Genomic DNA, 25,144 nt, shown 5'->3' with positions numbered 1-25,144 from the left:
AGTCACTGCTCGCAGAATGCAGAGAGAAGAGGCCTCCCTACTAAAGGCTGGTGGCTGACATTTAATGAGGTATGCCATCATAGGCTAATTGGCCCCTTTCAAGGGCTCTTTATCAGTAGCAAGCCAGGTGTGTTTCTCAAAGGAATCACCATCAGCATTTCCATGAAGAAGTGTTTCTGGAAGACAGACCTGACTCTTCAAAATCCCCTCAAAGGAACGCTGTCAATGTGTTGCTGAAACCTGAGAGGCTGCCTCTGCAGGTCTAGCTGGGGTGTTTGCTTATATCTTATCCTCCTACCCAGGGAAGGATGGCAGCCTCCTCATCCCAGCTGGCGAGAAATCCCCTCTTCCCGGCTCCCCACTCTCCAAGCAAGAAGCAAGTACTCACTGCACGCTTTTGGAGGCATCAGCAACAGACACGGTGCTGTCGTGGCTGACCCAGGCCAGGCGGCTCCCGCTGGCAGAGAAGCTGACCCCGTGGACCCAGCCACCAGTGCCACTGCCACCAAACTCTGACATCAGCTGACCAAAAGGCATCTTGCTGCCCCATGGCGTACTGGCTGGCTTTTCATCCACTTCTTTAATGTAGGCAGAAAACACCCTACAGTGTGGGAGGCAGGAAGAGGAGGAAAGAGTACATGAGGATACGTAGATAGTAACAGACACACAGAGCTACCGGCAGGTAACCCAGGACAGAGAGACTGACTCATAAAAACGAAACATGATGGACAAGTTCAGATACACAAAGAGACAAAAATGGCTCTAAGGGCTGTTTACTGGCCCCACTCCAAGCTCAGCAAATCCGTATTCAGCAACAGATGTTCACGGAGCTCTTACTATGCACAGGTACAGCTCTACGTGAGTGGCTCTTAAGGCAGTGAACACAGAAGCCCTTCCCTCAGGGAGCACTCATGGGGGCGGGGGGTGCTTGCTGTCATACCCCTCCCTTGCCCATTTCAGACCTTGATAAATGATCACGGCATTTTTTTCCTGTCTACCTCACCATCATTCTCAACACAGTGCTTAAGGAAGCCAATATCATCAAAAGGTAGGTGAGAGGGAACTATCTACGCCCATAACAAACCAATGGTATTAACCATCTGAAGAAAGAGATGACCAAAGAGAAAGCCAAGGAAGGCACCAGTGAGAAAGAGTAGGCAGACCCTCCCTAGTGAGGTCAGGGGGCAGGGTTTGGTTTCCCTGACCCTCAGACCACTGTCCAGTCTTTGTGGCAGGTAGTCTGAGATGAAGACGGGGCCTTTCCAGCCTGGTGTTGTCAGTATCTTTCTAACTCACTCAGTCTCTGTAATTCTGTGTGCAGATATTCTAACCCAGAGGTGAGAAGGAGAAGGCAGAAAGGAGAACAGCTGGGGATCTATCCCTTTAGTCTCTTCTGCCCTCCAAAGCTATTTCTACTTTGTATAACTTCCTCTCTTCAGCAACTTCTGAACTAAGGACTCTCTGAAGGATTGAGGATATTTTCCCTCAAAATAACAGCGGGGATGGTGCAAGAGGCAGGCACTGGAGAGGCGCATCTGTACACTGGGTGACGTGAAGCTGGAGCCTCAGTGGCTGTTCCTTCAGCGGTCAGAGGCCAAGAGAGCTGGGTTCTCAGCCACTAACTCGAGAGTACAGACAGCATGAACCCATACCCACATGACTATGAATCAATGAAAAATTTATTTGCTGAAATTAATAATTAGGCAAAAGAACTGTAACCTATTTTCAAAACCAGATTTCAGACACGTCAAGAGAACTCAGGTGGTATGGCTTAGTACCACCTAGTTCCATCTCCCAAGGGAGTGAGAATGCTCCAGCAACACATACAAACAACACAAATCCTGCATATGAAAGACTCCAGAGAAGTCTCTGTGCCTTGACTGGTACAATACAACTTCTCTACAGGAGTTTCACTTAATTACCATCATCTCCCAGTGTCTCCCAAGAAGTACCTTGATTCTATCGCACCCCCATCCCTGCAGCCAAACTCCCACACTCATCTCTCTTTTTTTCACCCTTGGGCATTCCTCACTAGGTTTTCTGGAAGTTCTCCACATAGCCTATTGAAGAAAGATGCGTGCCATTCCCCAACCCACCACAGAGTCAACACGAGACAGCATTTATTTGCTTTGCTTCTGGTGGAGGGAACCCAAGCCTTCCCGATGAAGAACAGCTTTCGAACGCAATCACGTGGTAAGACTCCTACAGCTCCGAGCGAAGTGGCTGTGTTCCTTCCAGCCTCATGGTAACGACCACAAAAAGCTTTCAAGGAAAAGGCACAGCACGCATGGTTCAGCTATGCTTTGTTGATCTTAGTTTCACTCTGGAATTTGTAGTCCGCTGCCTGGGACATCTGGAAACCCTGGTGGCGTAGTGGTTAAGTGCTACGGCTGCTAACCAAAGGGTCGGCAGTTTGAATCTGACAGGCGCTGCTTGGAAACTCTGTGGGGCAGATCTACTCTGTCCTCTAGGGTCACTATGAGTCGGAATTGACTTGATGGCACTGGGTTTGGTTTTTTGTTTTTGTTTGCCTGGGACATCAAATGAGAAATAATTTGAGAAAGATGGAGAGAGAGAGAGGGAGAGAACACACTTGCAGACTAAGGCTCTGCTCCAAACCATCGATACTCTGCCTAAGGACAGCTTCCTGATCCCACACTAGAAGTCCCTCCTACTAGGCCTCCGAGTCCACTGCATTCCACTTAGTTACTTATGCCCTTGTTTTAGCCCCTTTCTAGACCACAAGCGGCTGTCATCTCTGAGTCTCGCGCAGGGCCTTGCGGAGTACCTGGCAAAGAAAAGGAACCTTACACCTATTTGCTGAAAGGCAGACAAAAAGCAGCTCAAGGTGGCCTACCAATCGCATCTGTTCCCACCTGCACTTGAAGTCGCACGAGCCTGCTGCCAGCAACACGTTGTTGGGATGCCAGTCCAAGCTGAGGACCGTGGAGCGGATTGGCTTCTTAATGTGCTTGCTCACCCACCTGTGGGAGGAGAAAACCCACTTTAACTTATCTACACATCAAGCGACAGTTCCCAAATGACCTACAAATGCGTGTCGCTGAAAAGACTCAGCGTGGCTCTTACGGTGGCTGCCTGTGAGAAGGTGCATTTCTGAAGGACAGAGAGAAAGAAGAACCACAAACAGTCTGTCTGTTAGGCTTTGACATTCTTATCAGATCAGCGGGCTCTCAACTTTTCCAGCTACCAGGGACTCCTCACTCGTAAACAAACTTACAGATCAACTCTGGCACTGCCCAGTGGAGTTTCAGGTTACATGCAACTTTAGCCTTTGAGATAAAAACTGAGGCTTAAAGTTATTTGAATTTTTATTATAAATATTCAGTGATTTGTTAGTTCATTTTGGGTTAACTTTGGTTTGTGAGATACTTAACCTCCTTTACAAGTCTCCATGAAGCTACAAATTATTATTTTTTCCAGAGAAATTACAACTAAGGAATTAGCAGACTCTCTTGCTGGGAGTTCTCTAGTTCCACCGAAAAAAGATAATTTATGGCTAAAAAGAGTCATTATTTTGACTTAACTAATTCAATTTCTGCCCCCAAACTGCTGTTTAAAAAGCAGTCAAGTTCAGAGACCTGAGAGTTCAAGAATTCAGAGACCTAATATTGAGACAAATGCCTTTTCCTGAATGCAAAATTATTTTTTACAGAATCTTTTGCTTAGAAATCTTTCTGAAAGAGACAATATGCTGAACTGTCCTATAATGCAGTAACTTTAAATAAAAGAATGGCAAGCAAAATGAAAGCAGCTCCTGTGAGTAAGCCATAGGCTTCCGAGAGGCTGTTTGGAAGCACAGGCAGTCCCTGACGAGCGATGCGGTTCTGCTTCAACGATGCCATTGTAAGTCGGTTCTGATGTAACTTAAAGAGCTCATTTGTTTTTTTTAGTTTTCGTTATTATTGTCTTTCATTATCGGTATCTTTATAAATCTGATCTTTATTTGTCTTTGGGGGTTGGCATGAGAATGATAACATCAGCAAATTACGTGCTGTAACACTGTGTGTAGTACGTACTACTAATGATAAGATGTAAAAAAAAAAACAAAACAGACGGTCATAAGTGAAATCCGTTATAAGTCAAGGATGTACTCACATCGTAGGAATGAAATATTATTCTGTAGCTGAGAAACTCTCCCGAGCAGACAGCATGTCCAAATTACAAGGCTGTGTACCATAGTAAAGCCCAATTTACCTATATTTTCAACTATTTCTCAATGAATAAAAATGTTAACCATCACTAAGGTTGAAGCTTATCCAGGAAGTACATTTCCCCCATAAATGCAGGAGTTAGGCGACGACAGAAGGCCTGGTCCTGCAGGGACATCCTATTAATGATGTGTGGTTCTCCTGTGCTCGTTACAGCCAGGCCTCCAATGATTTTCAGCGGGCAGCTGTTTGTGAGCCTTATTTTGCACATGCTGGAAGGAAGAATGCAGTTGTCAATTTATAATTCAATCTTGTAAATTCTGACTTCCTTTCCAAAGAGTCAAAATTTCTGAGGTTTTCTTCAATTACAAAATGAAACAAAGTCATCGCCTCCTTTCACTGTTTCGGCAGAATGCAAACAGCAAGACTAATGCAAAGAGTAATGTGTACTCTGCTATTTTTAGTGGAAACACAAACACTGCCAGTTTTGTACAAGATGACAATTCCACGCTGAAGGACCTTTGTCGTACTTTCTGAATGCATGCCAGATAGAACAGAGCTATTTCCTGTTTAAGCAATGAATAGTTAAAATAAGTTATTTAGACATAAAAATGAATCTTTGTAGTTTGAATTGTTCGGCTGCAAATTATTTATATAGAAGTACAACAGGCTAACACACCTCCAAGATTCTGGTGAATTTTTACTCCAATGGTTTAAACAAGTAAAATATTATACCAAGACGTAGATTTGATTAGCAGATAAATGCTCAAGAAAGGATAACACGTTGTCTGTAAGAATCCCAGATATTTTAAATAGATAGATGTAGGGAGACAAATGATTTCGCAGGGCACTGAGAAATCTTTCGAGTTTATAATTTACATATCAGAGTAAGAAACAGCAATTGGAGCAGTACAGACTGAGAACAGCAGTGCCATCTTACAGAACAAACACGTTAGTAGATCAAAACACATAAACAGTTGCCCTATAATAAATGAGAAAGGCGTGAGACTCAGCTCGATGTGCACATGAGAAAGAAAAACGTTCAATTACAGGGAATGAAGAATTTCAGAGGAAAATAAAGCTCCAGATGAGGAAAAACTGGTTATAATTAAGCCTTCACACGGTGCCTCAGGAAGTCTCATACCAAGCCTAACCCCAGAACCCAGCAGTCCAAATACATAGTTCTACACAATTCAACAGAGAAAATATGTTCTTATATTGCTCACCAGTCATTTTCGGACTCGAAGTAACAGACAGAGATGAGCCGTGCTCCACTTCCCACGGCAAATTTGTTCTCTAGCGGCGACCACTTCACAAAAGTGGCCGCCCGATTAATTCTGAGGATCACCAGCGTGGGCTTCCAGACACCGTCCTTCTGACTCCAGACGTAGGCGTTGCGGTCTGCCCCGCAGGTGACGATGCGGTCGCTCTTGGGTGCCCAGTCGATACCTGTAAGTGAGATGTGGTATCAGTATCTTTGCCCAGTCAATGAAACTGTCTGGGGCACAGGCAGGTGGGCGCTGGCATGGTGGGACCAGCGAGCATGGTGCCTTCCTCTTGGTCCCACCCTCTCCCCACCTACGGTCCTGAGCACCATCTCACACAAAGGTATGGCTGTCCTGCAAAGGCCCCAAGACTCAGGATCCTCTACGAGGACAGGTGGGACAGAGCCGTTTTATAATGCGCTTTTGTAACTGCGGAGGTTACAGAACTAAGCAGGGACACTCTTTCCACCCACACACAGGTTTCTAAAAAATTCCTGGTATGAAGATCCCTTACCTTTTTCTTTCCTCTTTATTAGATTTTAAACTAGAAAAGCAATAGCCACACATCGTTACGAGACAAACATCTCGAAGGGACATGGAGAAAAGTCAGTCAAGTCTTGCCCATTCCTTATGTCCACACCCTCCTCCCTACTGCCTTGGCAAATGTTTCCCTCTGCTTTTTATAAATTAGTAGTGGTCATACGTTATCTCAGAACACTGATCTTGTCATGATGTCCTAAATCATCCCCCCACTGTTGGACATCTGTTAAGTTTCCAATCATTTGATATAATAAAACTACAATAAACATTCAGGCTCACACTTTTTGCTCTGGTGAAAATTATTTCTCTACGATAAATTCTCAGAGGTGGAATACAAAATGTTTTATGAATGTCTTGTTTTCCTAACTTGACTGCAAGCCTTTTGAGACAGGAAGCATGTTTCTGAAATACTGTGAGGTGGCCCCCATGATGCCACCTCCTGGTGCTCATGCCTTTGTGTGAGCCCCTTCCCAGGGTGTGGGTAGGACCTGTGACTCGCCTCTAACCAATGGGATGTGAGCAGGTGGTGGGATGTATGTGATTATCTGCACATGATGACTTAAGAGGGTAGTTTCCCTTTTGCTGAAGACACTCCCTCTCTACTGGCTTTGAAGAAGGAAGCTGCCATAAATCTCAAACAGCCATGAGGAAATAAATCTGCAGAGGAAATAAATCAGCCATGAGGAAATAAATCTCACAGCCATGAGGAAATAAATCTGCAGAGGATCCAAATAAGGCGTGCCCAGGCCCCTGACCACAGAAACCATGAGCTAGTACGTCTTGGTTTAAGCGGCCAAGTTTGTGACATTTTTTAGACCGCAAGAGAAAACTAATTTACCCTCTGACACCCAGAACATTGCCTTGTAAAGAGAAAATGCTCAGTGATTTCAGAAGGATCTTGACAATCTCAAATTTTACCCCATATCCCATATGACAACTCTAATTAAACATATATGCGTTTAATAAGGATTCCTGAGCACAGCATGAGGTGTTTTTTCTTCATCAATAGGTCACTGCCCTCTAAGAAAAATAAAGAGAACTGCCTTCTGCTTAGTTTTATAACTCTAAGTCTACCTCCAGAGCCACGCCTTTCATTTGAAAATGGAAGCTGTAAAACCATAGCCATTGCCTCAACTATTTTAGATGACATTAGCTTTTACCTTTCTAAACATTTACTTGTTAAAAAGTGAGAAGATCAAACATTCAGTAAAATGGAAATTCTCATCTCTCACTAAAATTTAGCTTTGTTTCTTTTTTTTTTTTTCCTTTGGTTTTCCTGTCATCAGAAGGCTGAAAAGAAAAAGGAGGGGAATCAAGCCATTTATCCTCTTCCCTGTACTAACCAAACAGCAGATGAGGGTAAGCTTCTCTTTCTTGACAAATGAACCAAAAAACCTGCTGCCATCAAGTCAATTCCTCATAGTCACCCTATAAGACAGAGTAGGGCTGCCCCACAGGGTTTCCAGGCTGTAATCTTTATGGAAGCAGACCGCCACATCTTTCTCCTGTGGAGCAGCGGTAAGTTAGAACTGCCGACCTTTTGGTTAGCAGCCAAGTGCTTTGACCACTGTGCCATCAGGCCTCCTTGATGAAAGAACCTATTACCACCTAAATTCAACTAGCCATTTACAGGGAATAGAGAGGACAGAGGAGTATGTATATAAAACAGCACCATGGGCTTGCAATCAATAAAATCCAGGCTCTGAATACTACAGGTCAAACTACTGGATTTTTCAGTTTTCTTAAAACAAACTACAAAAGAAAACAAAAAAGAGAACTTATTAAAAAAAAAAAAGATAAGAGATACATCAACTAAATCACAATGTGTGGAACTTATCTGAAACCCAGTTAAAGTAAACTGTCGCAGTGGTTATCATTAAAAAGAAGAGTCCTTCACTGAACTTCTGTTAAAGATGATGCAAAATTTGGGAACAAGTAAGGATGATGGTTGAACAAGACGGTGAGCACGTCACTGAACTGGACACGTGAAGACTATTGAGATGTCAAATGCTTTGTTTCATGTATATTTACCACAATAAAAATTAAATATGTATTTAATAAATATAGTTAAATATATATACATATAAGAGTTCTTGTGATAGAAAAATTGCATTGATTAAGGGTAGGGTTGCACAGCCGATTATTTCAACCGCTGTCACTAAGTTGTACACCTGTATAAGATGAGCTGGCAAAAGCTGTGTGATAGATATACCTACAACAACAACAATAGAGTAGCAGGTGACGCTGTTTATGCACAACCAAAAACCTTATGGGATTTCGCTCCTGGGTTTGGAGGTTTAGGGTCACGGTTTCATGGGACATACCAGCTAACTGGCCTAATAATGTGTTTAGTGTTTCTGTTCTATTTCCTGCTTCACTGTGTAGAGCCTGGGTCTTAACAGCTTGCAAGCACCCATCCAAGGCACAACAGCAGGTCTCTATTTGCCTTGAGCAACAGAGGAAGAAGGAGAGTCAGGAATAGGAGGATATGGAATGTGTGGCTAATTGCCTCCATGAACAACTGCCTCCTTTGCCATGAGACCAGAAGAACTGGATGGGGCCCGGCTACCATTAACGAACACTTTGTCAAAAATTCTATAGAAGAATTCTGATCAAAAGGAGGAAAACACAGAACAGAATTTCAAAGTCTCACAGACTCCAGACTTTCTGGAGCCATGGAGGCTGGACAAACCCCTGAAATTACTGCCCTGAGATAGTATTTAAGCTTCAAACCAAAAAATATCCACTGACGTCTTCTTAAAACCAAACGATAGTTTACCTTAACTAGTAAAAAATGTCTGCCCTGAGCAGTGTGCTCTTTTAAGATCTATCTATATGGGATCAAACTGACAACAGCAACTCAAAAGATTAGACAGAAAAATTAATGGGCAGTGAGTTTATGTTACAAGGGAGGAAAAACTCAGAAAAGGCAGATGAGAATAGGTGCACAACTCAAAGAATGTAATCAGTGTCAAGGAATTGTACGTGTAGTAATTGTTGAATTGGTGTATGTTCTGCTGTGTACACTTTCAACAACAAAAGAAATGAGTTCTTCTCTGTTAAAAATGAAAATACTTTTTTTTTTTTTTATTGTGCTTTAGATGAAGGTTTACAGAACAAACTAGCTTCTTACGAAACAGTACACATATTGTTTCATGACATTGGTTAATAACCCCACATATCAACACTCTTCCTTCTAGACCTTGGGTTCCCTACTACCAGCTTTCCTGTCCCCTCCTGGGTTCATTACACTATTTCATTTATTTTTGATCTGTTTAAAAATTTCCATAATAATTTTTTTTTTTTAAAGGAAGGGAGAACAATCAAACATTTAACACAAAAGAATAAACTCACAGAAAAAACCCTCAGAACTATGCTATCACTTTGATGTTTGCCATACTCTTTTTCTCTGTAGTAATGACTAGTCTTTTCTTCTAGGACGCTTCCCGAGATAATTTTTTTCCTGTAGTACTCTTTTCTGAGGAAATAGGTCTGATGTTTGGTTTCCTGCCACAGAATTATATTTAGAGTCTTTCAAGAACAATTTTCTCAGATGTAAAAAAGTGTTGTTTGAGCATTTGGACAGAAATCAGGACCAAGTACAAAGGACTCCAAAAGAGAACGTAAGTAGGGGAGAAAAAAGATCTCACTAAATATTTCACATTCTTGACTATTTCTTTAGCCTTTCATCTTGGCTTTTCCTCATTTAAAAGTATTTCCTAATGTTAAAATTCCAATTTAAAACAGAAGTGATTGTATTCTTAAGCTACAAGGCACACTGGCAAAGGGACTTAAGGAAAATAGGCCCAACCTCATGGAAATCAGGTCGTGGGAAAGCAATAGCCACAAAAATAGAAATTATGTCCCCGGTGCTGGTTCAGTAACACGCTGGGCTCTAGTGCTCACTGGCATCACACACAAATCACTGCAAAAGCAAGAAGGGCTGGTGACGAGTTTTTGCTGGGGATGCAAAGACAACTTAAGTAAGGCTGCAAAAGGCCAAAACATTAACTTATTTTCTGACTTGGGGGAAGGACATCTTTTAAGTTAGTGAGAATTTTCGGGGATTAGAGACAAAATTCTAGAGTCCAAAATAACAACAACAAGTCACTATAGTAATTCTCTTCCCTGCCCACTTAAATGCAATGTCAGCATGAGGAGAGGGAAAGCTCCGGACTGCAGTGAAAAACTTGTCTCTGAAGTTATAGAGACTAAGTTTTGATGCGCTTGGGCAGATTGTTCAAAGCAAGCGGATGAGTCGATTCTGCCAGAAAATAGACAAAAAAGGGAACTACGGTAGTGAGGATCAAAGAACAAGAGTTTTTCCTGAACAGATCAATAGGTGAAGATGGGTTTTAAAGAAATAGCCAGACATAACTTTACAAAGCAATAAACCCTACTGAAATTTGGTTCACTAAATTCTGAAAAACATTGTAAAAAGTTCTCCATTTTTACCTCTCATTCTTCCTTATTTGGTACTTGCTTAATAAAACTTATAAATAAAAAACTTTTTATAAAACTTATTAATAAAACTTGAACCCTGCTGGGGTAGTGGTTAAGTGCTATGGCTGCTAACCAAGAGGTCAGCAGTTCCAATCCTCCAGGCACTCCTTGGAAACTCTATGGGGCAGTTCTACTCTGCCCTATAGGGTCGCTATGAGTTGGAATCGACTCAATGGCAGTGGGTTTGATTTTTTTTGGTTAATAAAACTTAGCACTGCTCTGCCTGCCAACTCTATTCATCTAGTCATTGGTAAGTTTTCTTCAAAGACGAAAGTTACTGTACACTCAGGAATCTGCCTCAGATCCACATACTTTAAGATCTATTCTTCCACACATGAACAAAGAAAAGACAAAAACTCAATGGAACAATGGTCAAAAGCATATGAACAGACAAGTCACAAGAGAAAATTCACATGGCTAATAAACACATGAAAAAATACTCAACCTTTCTATTAGTCGGGAACATGTAACTTATAGAGACACCAGCTTTCACTCAGACGGGCTTTTGCCCGGCCACATCAAGAACTTGTAGGGTGTGGGAAAGTGGGCACTCTAACATGGTGAGGGGAACGCAGACCATCGGGCACAGCTAAGGGTGTGCATATCTGTGTTCCGGCAAGGCTACCTACCTACCCAAACCTTCACACATAGGTACAAAGAGATCTGTACGGGGATGCTCAACTCAGCACCCCACCGTAATAACGAAAAACCCTAAATGTCCTCCAATGGAGGAAAGGTAAGTTGAAGAGGTATGAAATGCCACAAAGCAGTTCAGAGGAATAGAACTGATGTAGTTATACCACTATGGAAAGAGTGCAGAAACAACAGCAGGCTGCGGTGTATAACGTGGTGGCATGTGTGTAACACTTAAAAATACTAGTCAGCAGTCCTAAAGGTTGTTTACAAATGCACACTGTTGTTAGGTGCTGCTGAGTCAATTTAGGCTCATAGGGACCCCATGTGACAGAGTAGAGCTGCCCCACAGGCTTTTCTAGGCTGTGATCTTTAGGGAAGCAGATTGCCAGGTCTTTCTCCAGTGGAGCTGCTGGGTGGGTTCAAACTGCCAACCTTTTGGTTAGCAGTCAAGCGCTTAACCATTATCCAACCAGGGCATGTGTATAAATGTATTAAAAATGAACCAGGATGATGTCAGACGAGATCAGAGACTGCCTTCTGGGAAGGAAGGGCGAGGTACAAAACTGGGGGTGAGAGAGGGACTTTACCGTTATCTGTGATAATACTGTTTCTTAAGTCTCCTGGTACACAGGAAAAAGGATTGATTAGTAGTTCTTAATTTTGGGTGGTGGGAATATGGGTGTTTGTTTGGTTACTCTTTGTCCTTTCCTATATTTTGAAATGTCTTCCTCTCCCTAAAACCACCATGAAGGAAACTTTTGGGAGATACTGTGTTCCCTCAGCACTTGTGATCCATTTGGCTTACATTTCCACCCAGCTGTCATGTTGTCTAGTTTTCGCTTTCACGCCTTGTCTCCTCATTTAAGGTTTTTAGTCCTTAAGAGCAGGTACAGTGCTTTTTATAATACTAGCAGAGTACTGTGAACCAGTGTGAAAAGCTGACATCGCTATTATGATAGCTTCTCAAACTGTCTAAAGAAAACTCAGTCAATGCTGTACAGTTTTAAATATTGTGGCAGACTTACTTTATTAGGCTTGTGATTTAAACAAAAGAGTGCTTAATTTCAAAAGACTGAACTGAGCTCCCGGCCGTTTTCCTTTACCTGTGATGTGTCCATTGTGTTCCTTGAGTTCATGAGCTTTCACCCACTGGCTCCCATTCTTCTTATAGATGTGGACTTCATGATTATTGGGGCTAAGGGCAATCTCTGGAGGAAGAAGTCAATACACACATTAACACATGAAATTGTCCCCAAAAGAGATCTCTTACAGTTGGTGTTTTAAAGACAGACTGAAGGAACGAATAAGAAAATGGTTTCAAAAAGTGGTTCCCAATATTCACTCCTGAAGAATTCCTTTCATTAATTTTACCTCTGCCTGGACTCCATATTTAAAAATGTTTCGTAGGCAATCTAAATTACAAAGTTCATTTTTTCCAGAGACATACACAGCTGTCAATTAAAGATTCTAATTAGCAAGAAATAAACACGGTGACTATGATTAGTTGACATAGTTTCAGCCCACAGTAAAGATGTATGGGAGTCTACGGTGGGGCACATGGTTAACGTGCTTGGCTGCTAACTGAAAGGCTGGTAGTTCAAGTTCACTCAAGGCAGCTCGGAAGACAGGCCTGGCAATTTACTTCGGGAAAATCAGCCAAGAAAAGCCTTACGGAGCACAGTTCTACTCTGACACACATGGGGGCCCCAGGAGTGGAAGCCGACTCGATGGCAACTGTTTTTTTTTTTTTTTTAAGATATTTGACATTCATCTCTGCAAGAGAGAAATATTTAATTTCTGATAGACTTCCTGAAATGCTGAAAAGAGCTCCTAGACTCCCATTTCTGCTCTCATGGACCCAGGGTGGGCACCACCACTTTATCAGAAAAACTTGATTCTGCTAATAAAACATAACAAAGTTCCCTTTTACAGTAAAGCCAATAGAGATCATAAAACAAAATTGTTTTTGAGAAATCTTCTTGACCAATCCAAAATATTAAGAATTCATACATAATATGAATATACACATTTTTTCTAACTCATATTAATATATCTTTTTCTTGGGGAAAAAAAACATGGATTTCCTAACATTAAAATTGAGATCTACAATCCAAACTTCAGGCCAATCAGTCAATAGTTCCCTTATCTATATATTCTCTTTTTCTCCCCTTCTTAAGAAAGCTCCATCTGTTTTACAGATGAAACTATTAAAAAAAAAAAAAGACCAAACCCAGTGCCCTTGAGAACTGCTCCATAGAGATTCCAAGGAGTGCCTGGCAGATTCGAACTGCCAACCCTTTGGTTAGCAGCCGTAGCACTTAACTACTACGCCACCTGAGTTTCCAGATGAAAGTACAGCTCTAGATAAATATCTAGCTCTAAATTCCTAAGACTTTAGGTGCTTTTTAGCAACTAGTTACATAGTTCTCTAAATTTCTAAGATGCATATTAAGATTCCAAAAGCCAAATCCAAATTTAAACCTGGAAAACATTATAAATTTCAAATTGTAATATGGCATAACAAAAAATTTGACTTAATACATTCGACTTATCAAGTAGTTTAAATGAGGATAACTTGCACCTCTATGAAAAATAATTGGAAAATAACCCAAAGGCCTATTTTTAGATGGAAAAGTAAAGACAAAAGATATAGGAAACTCAGCAATAAAGCTCTGTGAGATGATCACAAAACAGAAGCTCTAAATTCACAGTCCTGCTATGTTACCTTTTTCAAAATCCAACCTAGAGGCTCATATCTAGTTCTTCACTTCACCCAACAATAAACTGGAAGAGAACTTTGTTCATCTACCAAAGACATTCTTAAAAATAAAATTGAACCACATCTGTACTGCTTAAAAAAAAAAAAAAAAAAAAAACCCAGAGATTCAATACAAGCTTTATCAAAATCCCAGCTGGCTTCTTTGCAGAAGTCAACAAGCTGATCTTAAAATCCATACAGAAATGCAGGGGACCCAGAAGAGTCAAAATATCTCGGGAAAAAAAAAAAAGGCCAGAGTACTCTGAGTACTCGAGGAGTGAACCACATTTCTAGGTCCAGTTATTCTGACTAAATGCTGGAAGAGTGAGGGTTCCTGCACAAGTATTCAAGATACTGGATCTTAGAGCAATGCAAGACTTCTCTGAAATAAATGGTCCTTCAAGTGGTATTGCAGAAAAAGAATTGGATAAGGAGTTGCAAGACATGGGTGCTAGCAACGGCTCAGGCGTTAACTTCGTGTGTAACCAATGGGAAAACGTTTCCATCGCTCTGGGCCTCAGTTTCTCTATCTGTAAACCATAGGATAATCTAGTTCCCTTCTAAATCTGTGTCATTAGATGTGCGTGCTTTTGACATGTGACACTGAAATATGATTCCTGAAAGTGTCTAACTGTGAAATATACCAAAGGTGCCACAAAAAGAAACAAAATAAACAGCATACTTACGGGTACGGTCCCTGTTCCAGGCGTGGCAGGTGATTGGCTCTAGTAAAAACTGATGCAGGGACATTGTCTTAGTGTTTTCAGAGGATACAAAGCTGCAGTGAGCAACAGAAAAATGTATTACAAATGGCAGGTAGCCAACATTTAAGTTGATTGCAATCTAGGTTTTAAAAAATAGCCATAAAAGACATTTTTTGTACAAAAGGGGAAATTTGGATTTGGATTAGACATCATAGACAATACGGTATTATTTTCATTTTCTTAGGTACGATAACGGAACTGCAGTTAGATAGAATGTCCTAGTTCTTAGGAAATAAGATGACAACGTGTTTAGAAGCATCATAATGTCTTCTGTCTTACTTGCAGTCATTCAGTACAAAAGGTAGATACAGAAAGAGCAAATGTAGCAAAATGTTAACAATCGGTGAATCTAGGTGAAGAGTACGCAGGTGTTATATTACTCCTGTGTAAACTTTTTAATTGTACCTAAGTGGAAAGCAGAAATCTGCAATACACCATCAAATTAAAAATCAAATCGAATCTTCTATCTTATAGGCACCCAAAGCTGGATCCACTGATGAAGTAACTATTAACTGACGCCATCGAGTCGATTCCAACTCACAGCAACCCCATGTAACAGAGCAGAACTACCCCATAGGGTTTCCTAGGCTGTCATCTTTACGGGAGCAGACTGCCAGGTCTTCCTCCAATGGAGCCACTGAATGGGTTTGATCCACCAACCTTTTGGCTAGCAGCTGAGCACTTAACCATTGTGCCACCAGGGCCCCTAATATATTAAACTGGGGAGAGAATTACAGGTTTTAAAAAAGCCAGCAGCCCTCCTCCCACCCCTATATTATCATTACCGTGAGGCACTATTATGACAATATGAGGTTTCAGTACTCTTCAAAACAAGTCATGTTAACCGAGGATGGAGACTGAAATGTAAGATAGGAATTCTGATGCAAACAGGAAATGAATGGAAGGGTCACCAGAAAGGTGTGAAGTGAACAATTAAAGTTCAGCTGGCAAAGCAGAGTGTCTCTGCTAATTGTTGTAAGGGAACCCAAAGGTCAGCATGAGATAAGTGCACCCTGAAATAAAACAGTTGGGATCTTGAACTGGCAGAGAAATGTCAGTGTTTCACATTCTAAGAGTGAAGATGTTTAGGCCATTTTTTTTTTTTTTCTTTTTAACTTTTTCATGTTCTAGAAAGCAAACTGCAACTCGTAAATAAAGATAAAACCTCTAACTGGAAGTATAAAAACATTTTTTAAGGAATTCAAGTGAGACTGCTGAATCTGTTTTTTAAAACTTAAACTTCCGGATGCTCACTGCATGGTTCTCTCTTCATCTCTGATGTCAGATGGTTACCCAAATCGTTCAGTTGCAACAGGTTTTACTCACAGCTACCCAGCAGCTCCATGGGTGAAAGACCTGGCAATCCGCTTCCGTAAAGGGGACAGCCAATAAAACCCTATGGGGCAGTTCTACTCTGTAACACGTGGGGTCGCTATGAGTCGAAACTGACTTGACTGCACACAACAACACTCAAAATAACATGCTGTGTCACCAACTGTGGGATCTCCTTAATTAAAACCCATTTAGCTCAAAAGCCATGTTTTTTACAGCCTGTAAAACGTTCATTTGTTAACTGAAACAAAGTTGGTCTGTAAATTAATAATTTACTGTGACTATTTACATGCAATAAAAGCATATAGTTCATGTATAGTGGAAAAACGAACAGCTGCAGACAAATGCTTTCCCCTTCTTCAACTCAGTTTTATAAGCAACGTAGTACAGCCTTCCGAAGAGGCAAGCATCCACACAATGGCATAATTATTTCTAAAATTGCATTTCTAATTTTGTTATATCATTCAAGTTCCATATTTGGACATACACTCAGACCTGTACTTCTTCTATAATCATGTGGCTATTCTAAGTCTGTAGGGCAAGACAACACCCACGTTTGTCAAAGTTATAACATACCCAGTAAAGACAGCTTGTATTCACTGAACTCAGTAAATGCCTAAGAAATTCATTCTCAATAACGGCCTGAATTTTAAAAGACCAAGAAACAGATATCTCTGTTATATGCTGATAATTATAATTTTCAGACTGTGGTTAATATTTAAGGGAATGCTGAAAACCTTTGCTTTAGGGGGCTAGAGAGAAAAAAAGGGACAGACGGAAAAAGTGGTAGCATTAAATATAGCAAATTTTTACTGATTACCATTTTATTGTCTAGCACTGAGGATGATTAAAAACTACTTGTGGCATAGTATGATTCCACAGATTTCCCCTCACCCCCTTTCTTTCCCCTTCACTGTGAGGACAGAGGCATTCTGATGTCTAGTTAGCCATAAAGAAGTCGCTCTGCACAAGGGGCCTGCTGGTGAGGTGGTGCCTGGAATTAGGGTCTGTCTCCATGAACACCAGAGAGGGTGGACCTGGAGCCCAGGGGACTTGCGTTTGAATCTCAGCTTTGAAGAGCCCTGAGCAAGTGACTCAATCTCTCTCAATCTTAAGGTTTTTCATCTGTAAAAACGGAGGTTCCACTGACATCATGAGGCTATTGATAGGAGGATTAAACGAGATAGCACAGGGGAAAGCAAGTCGTGTAGAGGCTGGCACAAAACAGGTGCTCAATAAGTTAGCTCCCTCCCTTTTTTTGACCCACCATCCCCAGAAGTACACACTGGTTAGTATCTTCTGAACTTGGAAAAGTTTACGTAAGCTTTACACTCTTGGCCCTCCTCCTCCAGGGCTTCATTCAAGATATTCACACCAGTGGGGTTTTCAGTTCCTGGTTTAGAGTCAGTCTTCAGGACTGTGATTCATCCTGTTTCTAATTGCTCTCATTGCCCAACCTGGCAACACCAGGCACTCTTACCAGGCCACCCCACCCTCCCTGGTGCTCACCGAGACAGGCTGTAATGCCAGCACTGCCTCACTGGCAGACCCCTTTAAACTTCTTTATAAAGAACAACCATTTCTGCATAGGATTAGATAACTGGATCAAAATATTGTCACTCCCCCTCCAAAGCAGGAGTTTTAATTTTCTGAGATAATTCCCTCCTTTAATTGCGAGTTGTTGTTGTTAGGTGCCAAGGAGCTGGTTCCAACTCATACTGACCCTATGCACAACAGAACGAAACATTGCCCATTGCTGTGCCATCCTCATGATCCCAGATGCTTGAGACCGTTGTTGCAGCCATCGTGTCAATCTAGTTGAGGGTCTTTCTCTTTTTCGCTGACCCTCAACTTTACTAAGCATGGGACTGGCCCCTCCTAATAACACGTCCAAAGCGAGACAAAGTCTAACCATCCTTACTTCTATGGAGCATTCTGGCTGTACTTCTTCCAAGACAGATTTGTTTGTTCTTTTGACAGCCCATGGTGTATTCAACATTCTTCACCAACACCATAATTCAAGGGTGTCCATTCTTCTTCAGGTTTCCTTATTCATTGCCCAGCTTTCGCATGCATATAAGGTGACTGAAAACACCATGGCTTGGGTCAGGCCCACCTTAGTCCTTAAAGTGACATCTTTGCTTTTTAATTGTGAGTAGTAGATGAATTAACTCCTGAAGGACTCTGAGTACTTTGTGGTAAGAGGTGGCCAATAGTTAAACACACTCCTTAGTGGGCCAAAAACACCTTCCTGACTGCTATCCTCTCTTTTGTTTTTAGACACCTGAAAAATCCACAGCAAGCCTGGGTGGCACAAAAATTTAAGTGTTCGACTGCTAGCCAAAGGTTGGCAGTTCGAACCGACCCAGAAGCACCTGGCGATCTGCTTCTACAAGGTCACATCCTTGAAAACCCTATGGAGCAGTTCTACTCTGCACACATGTGGTCACCAGGAGTCAGAATCAACTCGATGGCAACTAATAACAATCACCTGAAACCGAAAGGTTGAATAAAACTGAGAGAAGAACCAAGGAGAGAAGAACCAAGATAATTTAGGAAATTTAGGCAATGAGTTGAAATGGAAGTAGGTTAGAATCTCCTTCAGGTTCCAAAGTCACAGTATGAGAGCAGGTGGCTTTATAATCAAAGATTCTAAGCTACCATTTATTCAGTGCCTAGCTATTATGCTGAACAGGTTTCAGCGGAGCCTCCAGACTAAGACTACAAAGAAAGGCCTTGTGATCTACTTCCAAAAATCAGCCAATGAAAACCTTACGGATCACAACAGTTGGATCAGCAGCTGATCATGAGCATGGCGCACGACTGGGCAGCGTTTTGTTCAGTTGTGCCTAGGGTGACCGTGAGTCGGGCCTTCTCCATGGCAGCTAACAAGAAGTCATGTTCCTAGCAGAGGAGTAGGTACCTGGTTGGGGCCAAAAAGCCTAAAGCCAAACTTGTTGCTGTTGATTCCGACTCGTATAAAAAAAAATCTGGCATCTTCCTGGCCCTTAAGGTCTGGGAAAGGGGGTGAGGAAGAGAAGATAAATATGCATAGAATACCCAGGAGCAGTAATAACCCATAATGGTTACTGAGCACCTATTCTGGTCCAGGAGCAACTGTGAGCAATTTATGCAAATAAACTCATATGATACTCAGAAAAATTCTGAGACTTGGTTACCAAAATTATTGTCCTATTGCAAAAGGGAACAGAGACAGAGAAGCAATCTTCCGATGGTCGCCCAATAAACAAAGCGGGTTTAGAACACTGGCAGTCCGACTGGGTGGTTGGAATGTGGAAGGTGCTACATCAAAGGTTCCGCTAAGCAAGTGTTGTTGTTAGGTGCTCTCAGTCAATTCGGACCCTATGTGACGGAAAAGGAGTGCAGAAACAAACAAAAAAACAAACTGGTTGTCCTGGAGTGGATTCTGACTCATGGCGACCCCATGTGCTACAGAAAAGAACTGCTTCATTGGGCTTTCTTGGGTGTAATTTACAGGATCGCTATGAATCGGAATCTACTCCATGGCAGTAGGCTTGTTTTTGTTTTTTCAAATTTTTAGGGAAGCAGATCTCCAGGTCTTTCTTCCTCCGTACCATGGGGGCGGGCTCGAACTACCAACCTTTAGGTCAAGAGCAAATGTGCAAGAGGAGATCGGAGGAGGGTGCAATTGAGACTTTAAGGAAGGCAGCACTGGAGGGGAGGAATCTTAAGGATCTGGGGTGGGGAGTACATTTTTCTAGAGTTCAGGCGGATCCCCCAATAACTGAAAGATTGAGTGCTGCCCTAGACAGGTGCCACGGGTGCCTACTGTGTGCCGCGACCCATTCTAGTCGCTAGAGAAAGAAATTAATGGTCCCTGTGACGCCCCGGTTAGAGCGACATTATCCCACTTCTCCCAATTTTACTGCGATAAATGCCTACAATAGAGATGCAAATAGGGGCTTGGGGGTGCAGAGGAAGCCGTTAATTCTCGCATTGGAGGCGGCCTGATGTCTTGAGGAAAGCGATCTGTACGTGTGGGGACCCCAAAGACTCGGGGGGACCCTGGAGAACGGGGCCCGGGGCTGGAGACCCGGGCCGCCCCCCAGCCTCGGGGCCCCACGGCCTAAGCCCCCGTCTCGCCGCCCCCGCGGGCTGTAGCCCGGCACCGCGGAGGCCGCCAGCGCCTGAAGCTCCCCCGCTGCCCCTTACCTGGGATCGGGGCAGTCCGGTCCGGCTCGGAGCGGCGAATTCGCGGACTCTGGTCAGTCGACGCGAACAGGCTCCGGCGGGCGCGGGCGGAGGCCGGAGGCCGGGAGGGAGCGGCTGACAGATTCCGGAAGTGGCTACGGCGCCTGCGCAGCGCGGCCGGCCGGGGGTGGGGGAGGTCCGCGCACGCGCACAGCCCAGGCGTTGGGTCGGGGCGCCGGCCGGATGTGGCGGCGGAGCGCGGAGACCCTCAGCCGCCGCGCCACCAAAGGGCATGCGAGTCTCCTTTTCTTGAAAAACTTGCCCAGAATCTCAGGCCGAAGTGCGGAGCCGTGGCGTTTTCACAAGGGCCCTTGTCACACGGTGAATTCTTCAGCGTTGGAGCGTCTCGAGCCCTTTGCACCTTCCAGCGGATACGCTTCTGTCACTTCAGAGAGACGGTCAGAGGGGCGACCGGTGCTCGGCTCCCTGCGGTTCTCTGCCGGCCCCAGGCCGCCTCCGAGCGCTTCCAGTGCCGTTAGCAGCGCCCTGCCCTCGGTCGGGCCGCCTCTGCCATGTTCCCTCCCCGGGAACCTTCTGGAACCTTCTCTACCCTTCCTCCGTCAGAATCACTTGCTTCTTACGCCCAAGGTGCCTCCAAAAAAAAAAAAAAAAAAAGGAGTTGGTGGAATTTAACAACCCGAAAAAAGAAAAAAAAAGTACGTGAAGACACTGTTTCCTTTGCAGGTGAAGCTTCAGAGAAATGCCCTGAACCCCACTTCCAACTAGATTGCTGCCTTCGAACCCATAGAAATTATGGAGCAACCCTCCTGCCTTGGGTGCCACTACGGGTCAACAGCCAAAAACCAAAACCCGTTGCCAACCCATAGGACCCCGTGCGTTACAGAGTAGAATTTCCTGGGGTTTTCTTGGCTGTAATCTTTGACGATGCTGATCGCCAGGCCTTCTGTGGCACTGCTGGGTGGGTTCAAACCACCAACTTTTAGTTTAGTAGTTGAGTGCCTATGTCGTCCCCTTTGGTGGTTTCCATTCTTGAGCCCAACGCTGGATTGTGTGAACTCCCAGTTTCATAGCCACACTGCGTTCTTTCAGGTTAGTTAATGCAGCTATTCATGTAGCACTAATGAACTGGAAGGAATTGGTTTTACTCTGTCCCATGGCTGCAAAGTCTTTGGTTGTAGGGGGAACAAGGTCAGGTAGGGTAGAGATGCAAAAAGGTTAAGTTAATAACCCCACTAAGAGACAACCTATTGGCAAAGGAAGGACAGCATGGATGGAAAGCAAAATCCCTTATGGCCTGAAGTTACAGGAGGCAGTTCCCAACTTAGGTAGAGCCAGTAAAACCAAACCTGTTGCCTCGAATTGATTTTGACTCATGGTGACCCCGTGTGCTTCAGAGTAGAACTGTGATCCACAGGGTTTTCTTGGTAGTAATTTTTACAGAAGCAGGTTGCCAGGTCTTTTCTTCTGCGGTGCTGCCAAATGGATTAGAACTGCCAGTGTTTCAATTAGTAAACCAAAAAAAAAAGACCAGACCCATTGCTGTCAAGTCGATTCCAACTCATAGCTGCCTATAGCGATTAGTAGCTAAGTACAAACCATTTGTACCACCAGGAATCTTGTAGAGTTGGTTGTTGTGTGCTGAGTCGGTTTTGACTCGTAGCAACCCCTTGTGAGAGAGCAGAACTGCCCCATAGGGTCTCCTAGGCTGTAATCTTTATAGGAGCAGATCACCAGGTCTTTTTCCCATGAAACTGCTGGGTGGGTTTGAACCACCAGCCTTACATTTAGCAGCCAAACATTAGACCACTTAAATGCTGTGCCTCCAGGGCTCTTTGGTAGAGTTGGTACCCAGAGTTAAAATACCAATAGTATTTTATCTGGATCACAGCTATATGAAGGACAGTTTCTTCTTTTAAGAAGTTTATAATCTGGACGAGGTCCTTGGGTGGCACAAACAGTTTGCATTTAACTACTAACCTAAAGGTTTGTGGTTTGAACCCACCCAGCAGTGCCTTGTAAGAAAGGACTGGCAATCTTCTTCCCTAAAGATTACAGCCAAGAAAACCCTATGGAGCAGTTCTACTCTGTAACAACATGGGGTGGTCATGAGTTGGAATCAACTCAATGGCGGTGGGTTTGCTTTTTTTTGTTATAATATGGAGAAATAAGAATAACACATGCAAATTAACAATATCAGATTTTATATGAGAAATGATAAAAGAAATAACTTAGTTTCCCTCAAATGATAAGCACATTTAATAGTAATCTCTGGTTCTGCTTTTAAATCAGCATTTTGCATTTTAGTGTAAACAAAGCTTACGATTTGGTGTATTTTATTTCATGTCTTATGAGTCATTCCAGACTGAAAGGAGCCTTTAAGTTAAGCCAAGTTATTATGTAATTGAGGAAACGGGACCAGGGGTTTTAAAAACTTGAAGGTTTCGATATAAATCAGTGACAGGGCTGGCGTTTTGATGCCTAGTCCATTATACCATGAAGCTGGGCGTAAAAGCTATTGGATTTCCAAAGAAGGAGGTTTTTTTTTTAATAATTTTTATTGTGCTTTAAGCAAATCAAGTCAGTCTCTCACACAAAAACCCATATACACCTTGCTACACACTCCCAATTACTCTCCCCTTGATGAGACAGCCTGCTCTCTCCCTCCACTCTCTTTGTGTCCTTTTCGCCAGCTTCTAACCCCCTCCACCCTCTCATCTCCCCTCCAGGCAGGAGATGCCAGCATAGTCTCAAGTGTCCACCTGATCCAAGAAGCTCCCTCCTCACCAGCATCCCTCGCCAACCCATTGTCCAGTCCAATCCATGTCTGAAGAGTTGGCTTTGGGAATGGTTCCTGTCCTGGGGCAACAGAAGGTCTGGGGGCCATGACCACCGGGGTCCTTCCAGTCTCAAGTCAGACCATTAAGTCTGGTCTTATGAGAATTTGGGGTCTGCTTATCCCACTGCTCTCCTGCTCCCTCAGGGGTTCTTTGTTGTGTTCCCTGTCAGGGCAGTCATCGGTTGTAGCTGGGCACCATCTAGTTCTTCTGGTCTCAGGATGATGTAGTCTCTGGTTCATGTGGCCCCTTCTGTCTCTTGGGCTCGTAATCACCTTGTGTCCTAGGTGTTCTTCATTCTCCTTTGATCCAGGTGGGTTGAGACCAATTGATGCATCTTAGATGTCTGCTTGCTAGCATTTAAGACCCCAGATGCCACTCTTCAAAGTGGGATGCAGAATGTTTTGTTAATAGATTTTATTATGCCAGTTGACTTAGATGTCCCCTGAAACCATGGTCCCCAGACCCCTGCCCCTGCTACGCTGGCCTTCAAAGCGTTCAGTTTATTCAGGAAACTTCTTTGCTTTTGGTTTAGTCCAGTTGTGTGACCTTGTCTGTATTGTGTGCTGTCTTTCCCTTCACCCAAAGTAGTTCTTATCTACTATATAATTAGTGGATACCCCTCTCCCACCCTTCCTCCTTCCCCCCCTCATAACCACAAAAGAATGTTTTCTTCTCAGTTTAAGCTATTTCTCAAGTTCTTGTAATAGTGGTCTTATACAGTATTTGTCCTTTTCACTCAGCATAATGCCTTCCAGGTTCCTCCATGTTATGAAATGTTCCACAGATTTCTCACTGTTCTTTATTGATGCGTAGTATTCCATTGTGTGAATATACCATAATTTCTTTATCCATTCATCAGTTGATGGGCACCTTGGTTGCTTCCATCTTTTTGCTATTGTAAACAGTGCTGCAGTAAACATGGGTGTGCATATATCTGTTTGTGTAAAGGCTGTTATTTCTCTAGGATATATTCCAAGGAGTGGGATTGCTGGATCATATGGTAGTTCTATTTCTAGCTTTTTAAGGAAGCGCCAAATCGATTTCCAAAGTGGTTGTACCATTTGACATTCCCACCAGCAGTGTATAAGTGTTCCAGTCTCTCCACAACCTCTCCAACGTTTATTATTTCGTGTTTTTTGGTTAATGCCAGCCTTGTTGGAGTGAGATGAAATCTCATTGTAGTTTTGATCTGCATTTCTCTAATGGCTAATGATCGTGAACATTTCCTCATATATCCGTTAGCTACCTGAATGTCTTCTTTAGTGAAGTGCCTATTCATATCTTTTGCCCATTTTTAAATTGGGTTTTTTGTCTTTTTTGCAGTTGAGTTTTTGCAGTATCATGTAGATTTTAGAGATCAGGCACTTATCAGAAATGTCATAGCTAAAAACTTTTTCCCAGTCTGTAGGTAATTTTTTTACTCTTTTGGTGAAGTCTTTGGGTGAGCATAAGTGTTTGATTTTTAGGAGCTCCCAGTTATCTAGTTTTTGTTCAGGAGTAATTTTTAATATTAGTTTTTTTTTTTTTTTAAGACTTATGTGATTTGTAATGAGGGAACAGTGGTGGGTCAGTGGTAGAATTCTCACCTTCCATGCGGGGGACCTGGGCTCGATTTCCAGCCAGCGCACCTTAAGTGCAGCCACCACCTATCTGCAGTGGGGGCTTGCATGTTGCTATGACGCTGAACAAGCTTCAGCAGAGCTTACGGGCAAGGACAGAACAGGAAGAAAGGCCTGGTAATCGACTTCCAAAAATCAGCCAGTGAAAACCCTGTGGACCACAACAGTTGAATCCTGTTGTACATGGGGTTGCCATGAGTTGGGGGCTTATTCGACAGCAGCTAACAGGAAAGGCAGAAGGCAGTGGAGAGTGGGAGGGAGAGGGGTTGGACACTGCCATGGGATGGTTTTATTTGCTTTATTGATTGAACTGGAATAGGATTGAACTGAATTTGGTCAAGATTCAAGTCATCAAATATTTTATGAGTACTTCCCAAGTAGCAGAGACCTGGTGGTACAGTGGTTAAGAGCTTGGCTGCTAACAAAAAAAGGCCGGCAGTTCAAATCTACCACCTGCTCTTTGGAAACATTATGGGGCAGTTCTGCTCTGTCCTATAGGGTCACTATGAGTTGGAATTGACAGCAGT

General features: G+C 43.0%; 1 protein-coding gene across 1 annotated transcript in view; it reads right to left on the bottom strand.

Moving 5' to 3' along the window:
* The window catches only part of ARPC1A (actin related protein 2/3 complex subunit 1A), a 31,106-nt gene extending 10,854 nt beyond the window's left edge, over positions 1 to 20,252 (bottom strand). The window contains exons 1-6 of the mRNA XM_049903478.1: positions 20,162 to 20,252; positions 14,558 to 14,649; positions 12,217 to 12,321; positions 5,396 to 5,618; positions 2,877 to 2,984; positions 389 to 601 (exon numbers count right to left, since the gene is read on the bottom strand). Coding sequence (XP_049759435.1) covers positions 389 to 601; positions 2,877 to 2,984; positions 5,396 to 5,618; positions 12,217 to 12,321; positions 14,558 to 14,621 — 713 coding nt within the window. The 5' untranslated portion in view covers positions 14,622 to 14,649; positions 20,162 to 20,252. The remainder of the gene's footprint in view (positions 1 to 388; positions 602 to 2,876; positions 2,985 to 5,395; positions 5,619 to 12,216; positions 12,322 to 14,557; positions 14,650 to 20,161) is intronic.
* Positions 20,253 to 25,144: the final 4,892 nt, after the last annotated feature.

Source organism: Elephas maximus, chromosome 12 (assembly GCF_024166365.1).
Source record: "Elephas maximus indicus isolate mEleMax1 chromosome 12, mEleMax1 primary haplotype, whole genome shotgun sequence".
NCBI classification, from domain to species: Eukaryota; Metazoa; Chordata; class Mammalia; order Proboscidea; family Elephantidae; genus Elephas; species Elephas maximus.
The sequence above is the reverse complement of the archived record's forward strand: the minus strand, read 5'-3'. Positions and strand labels throughout refer to the sequence as shown.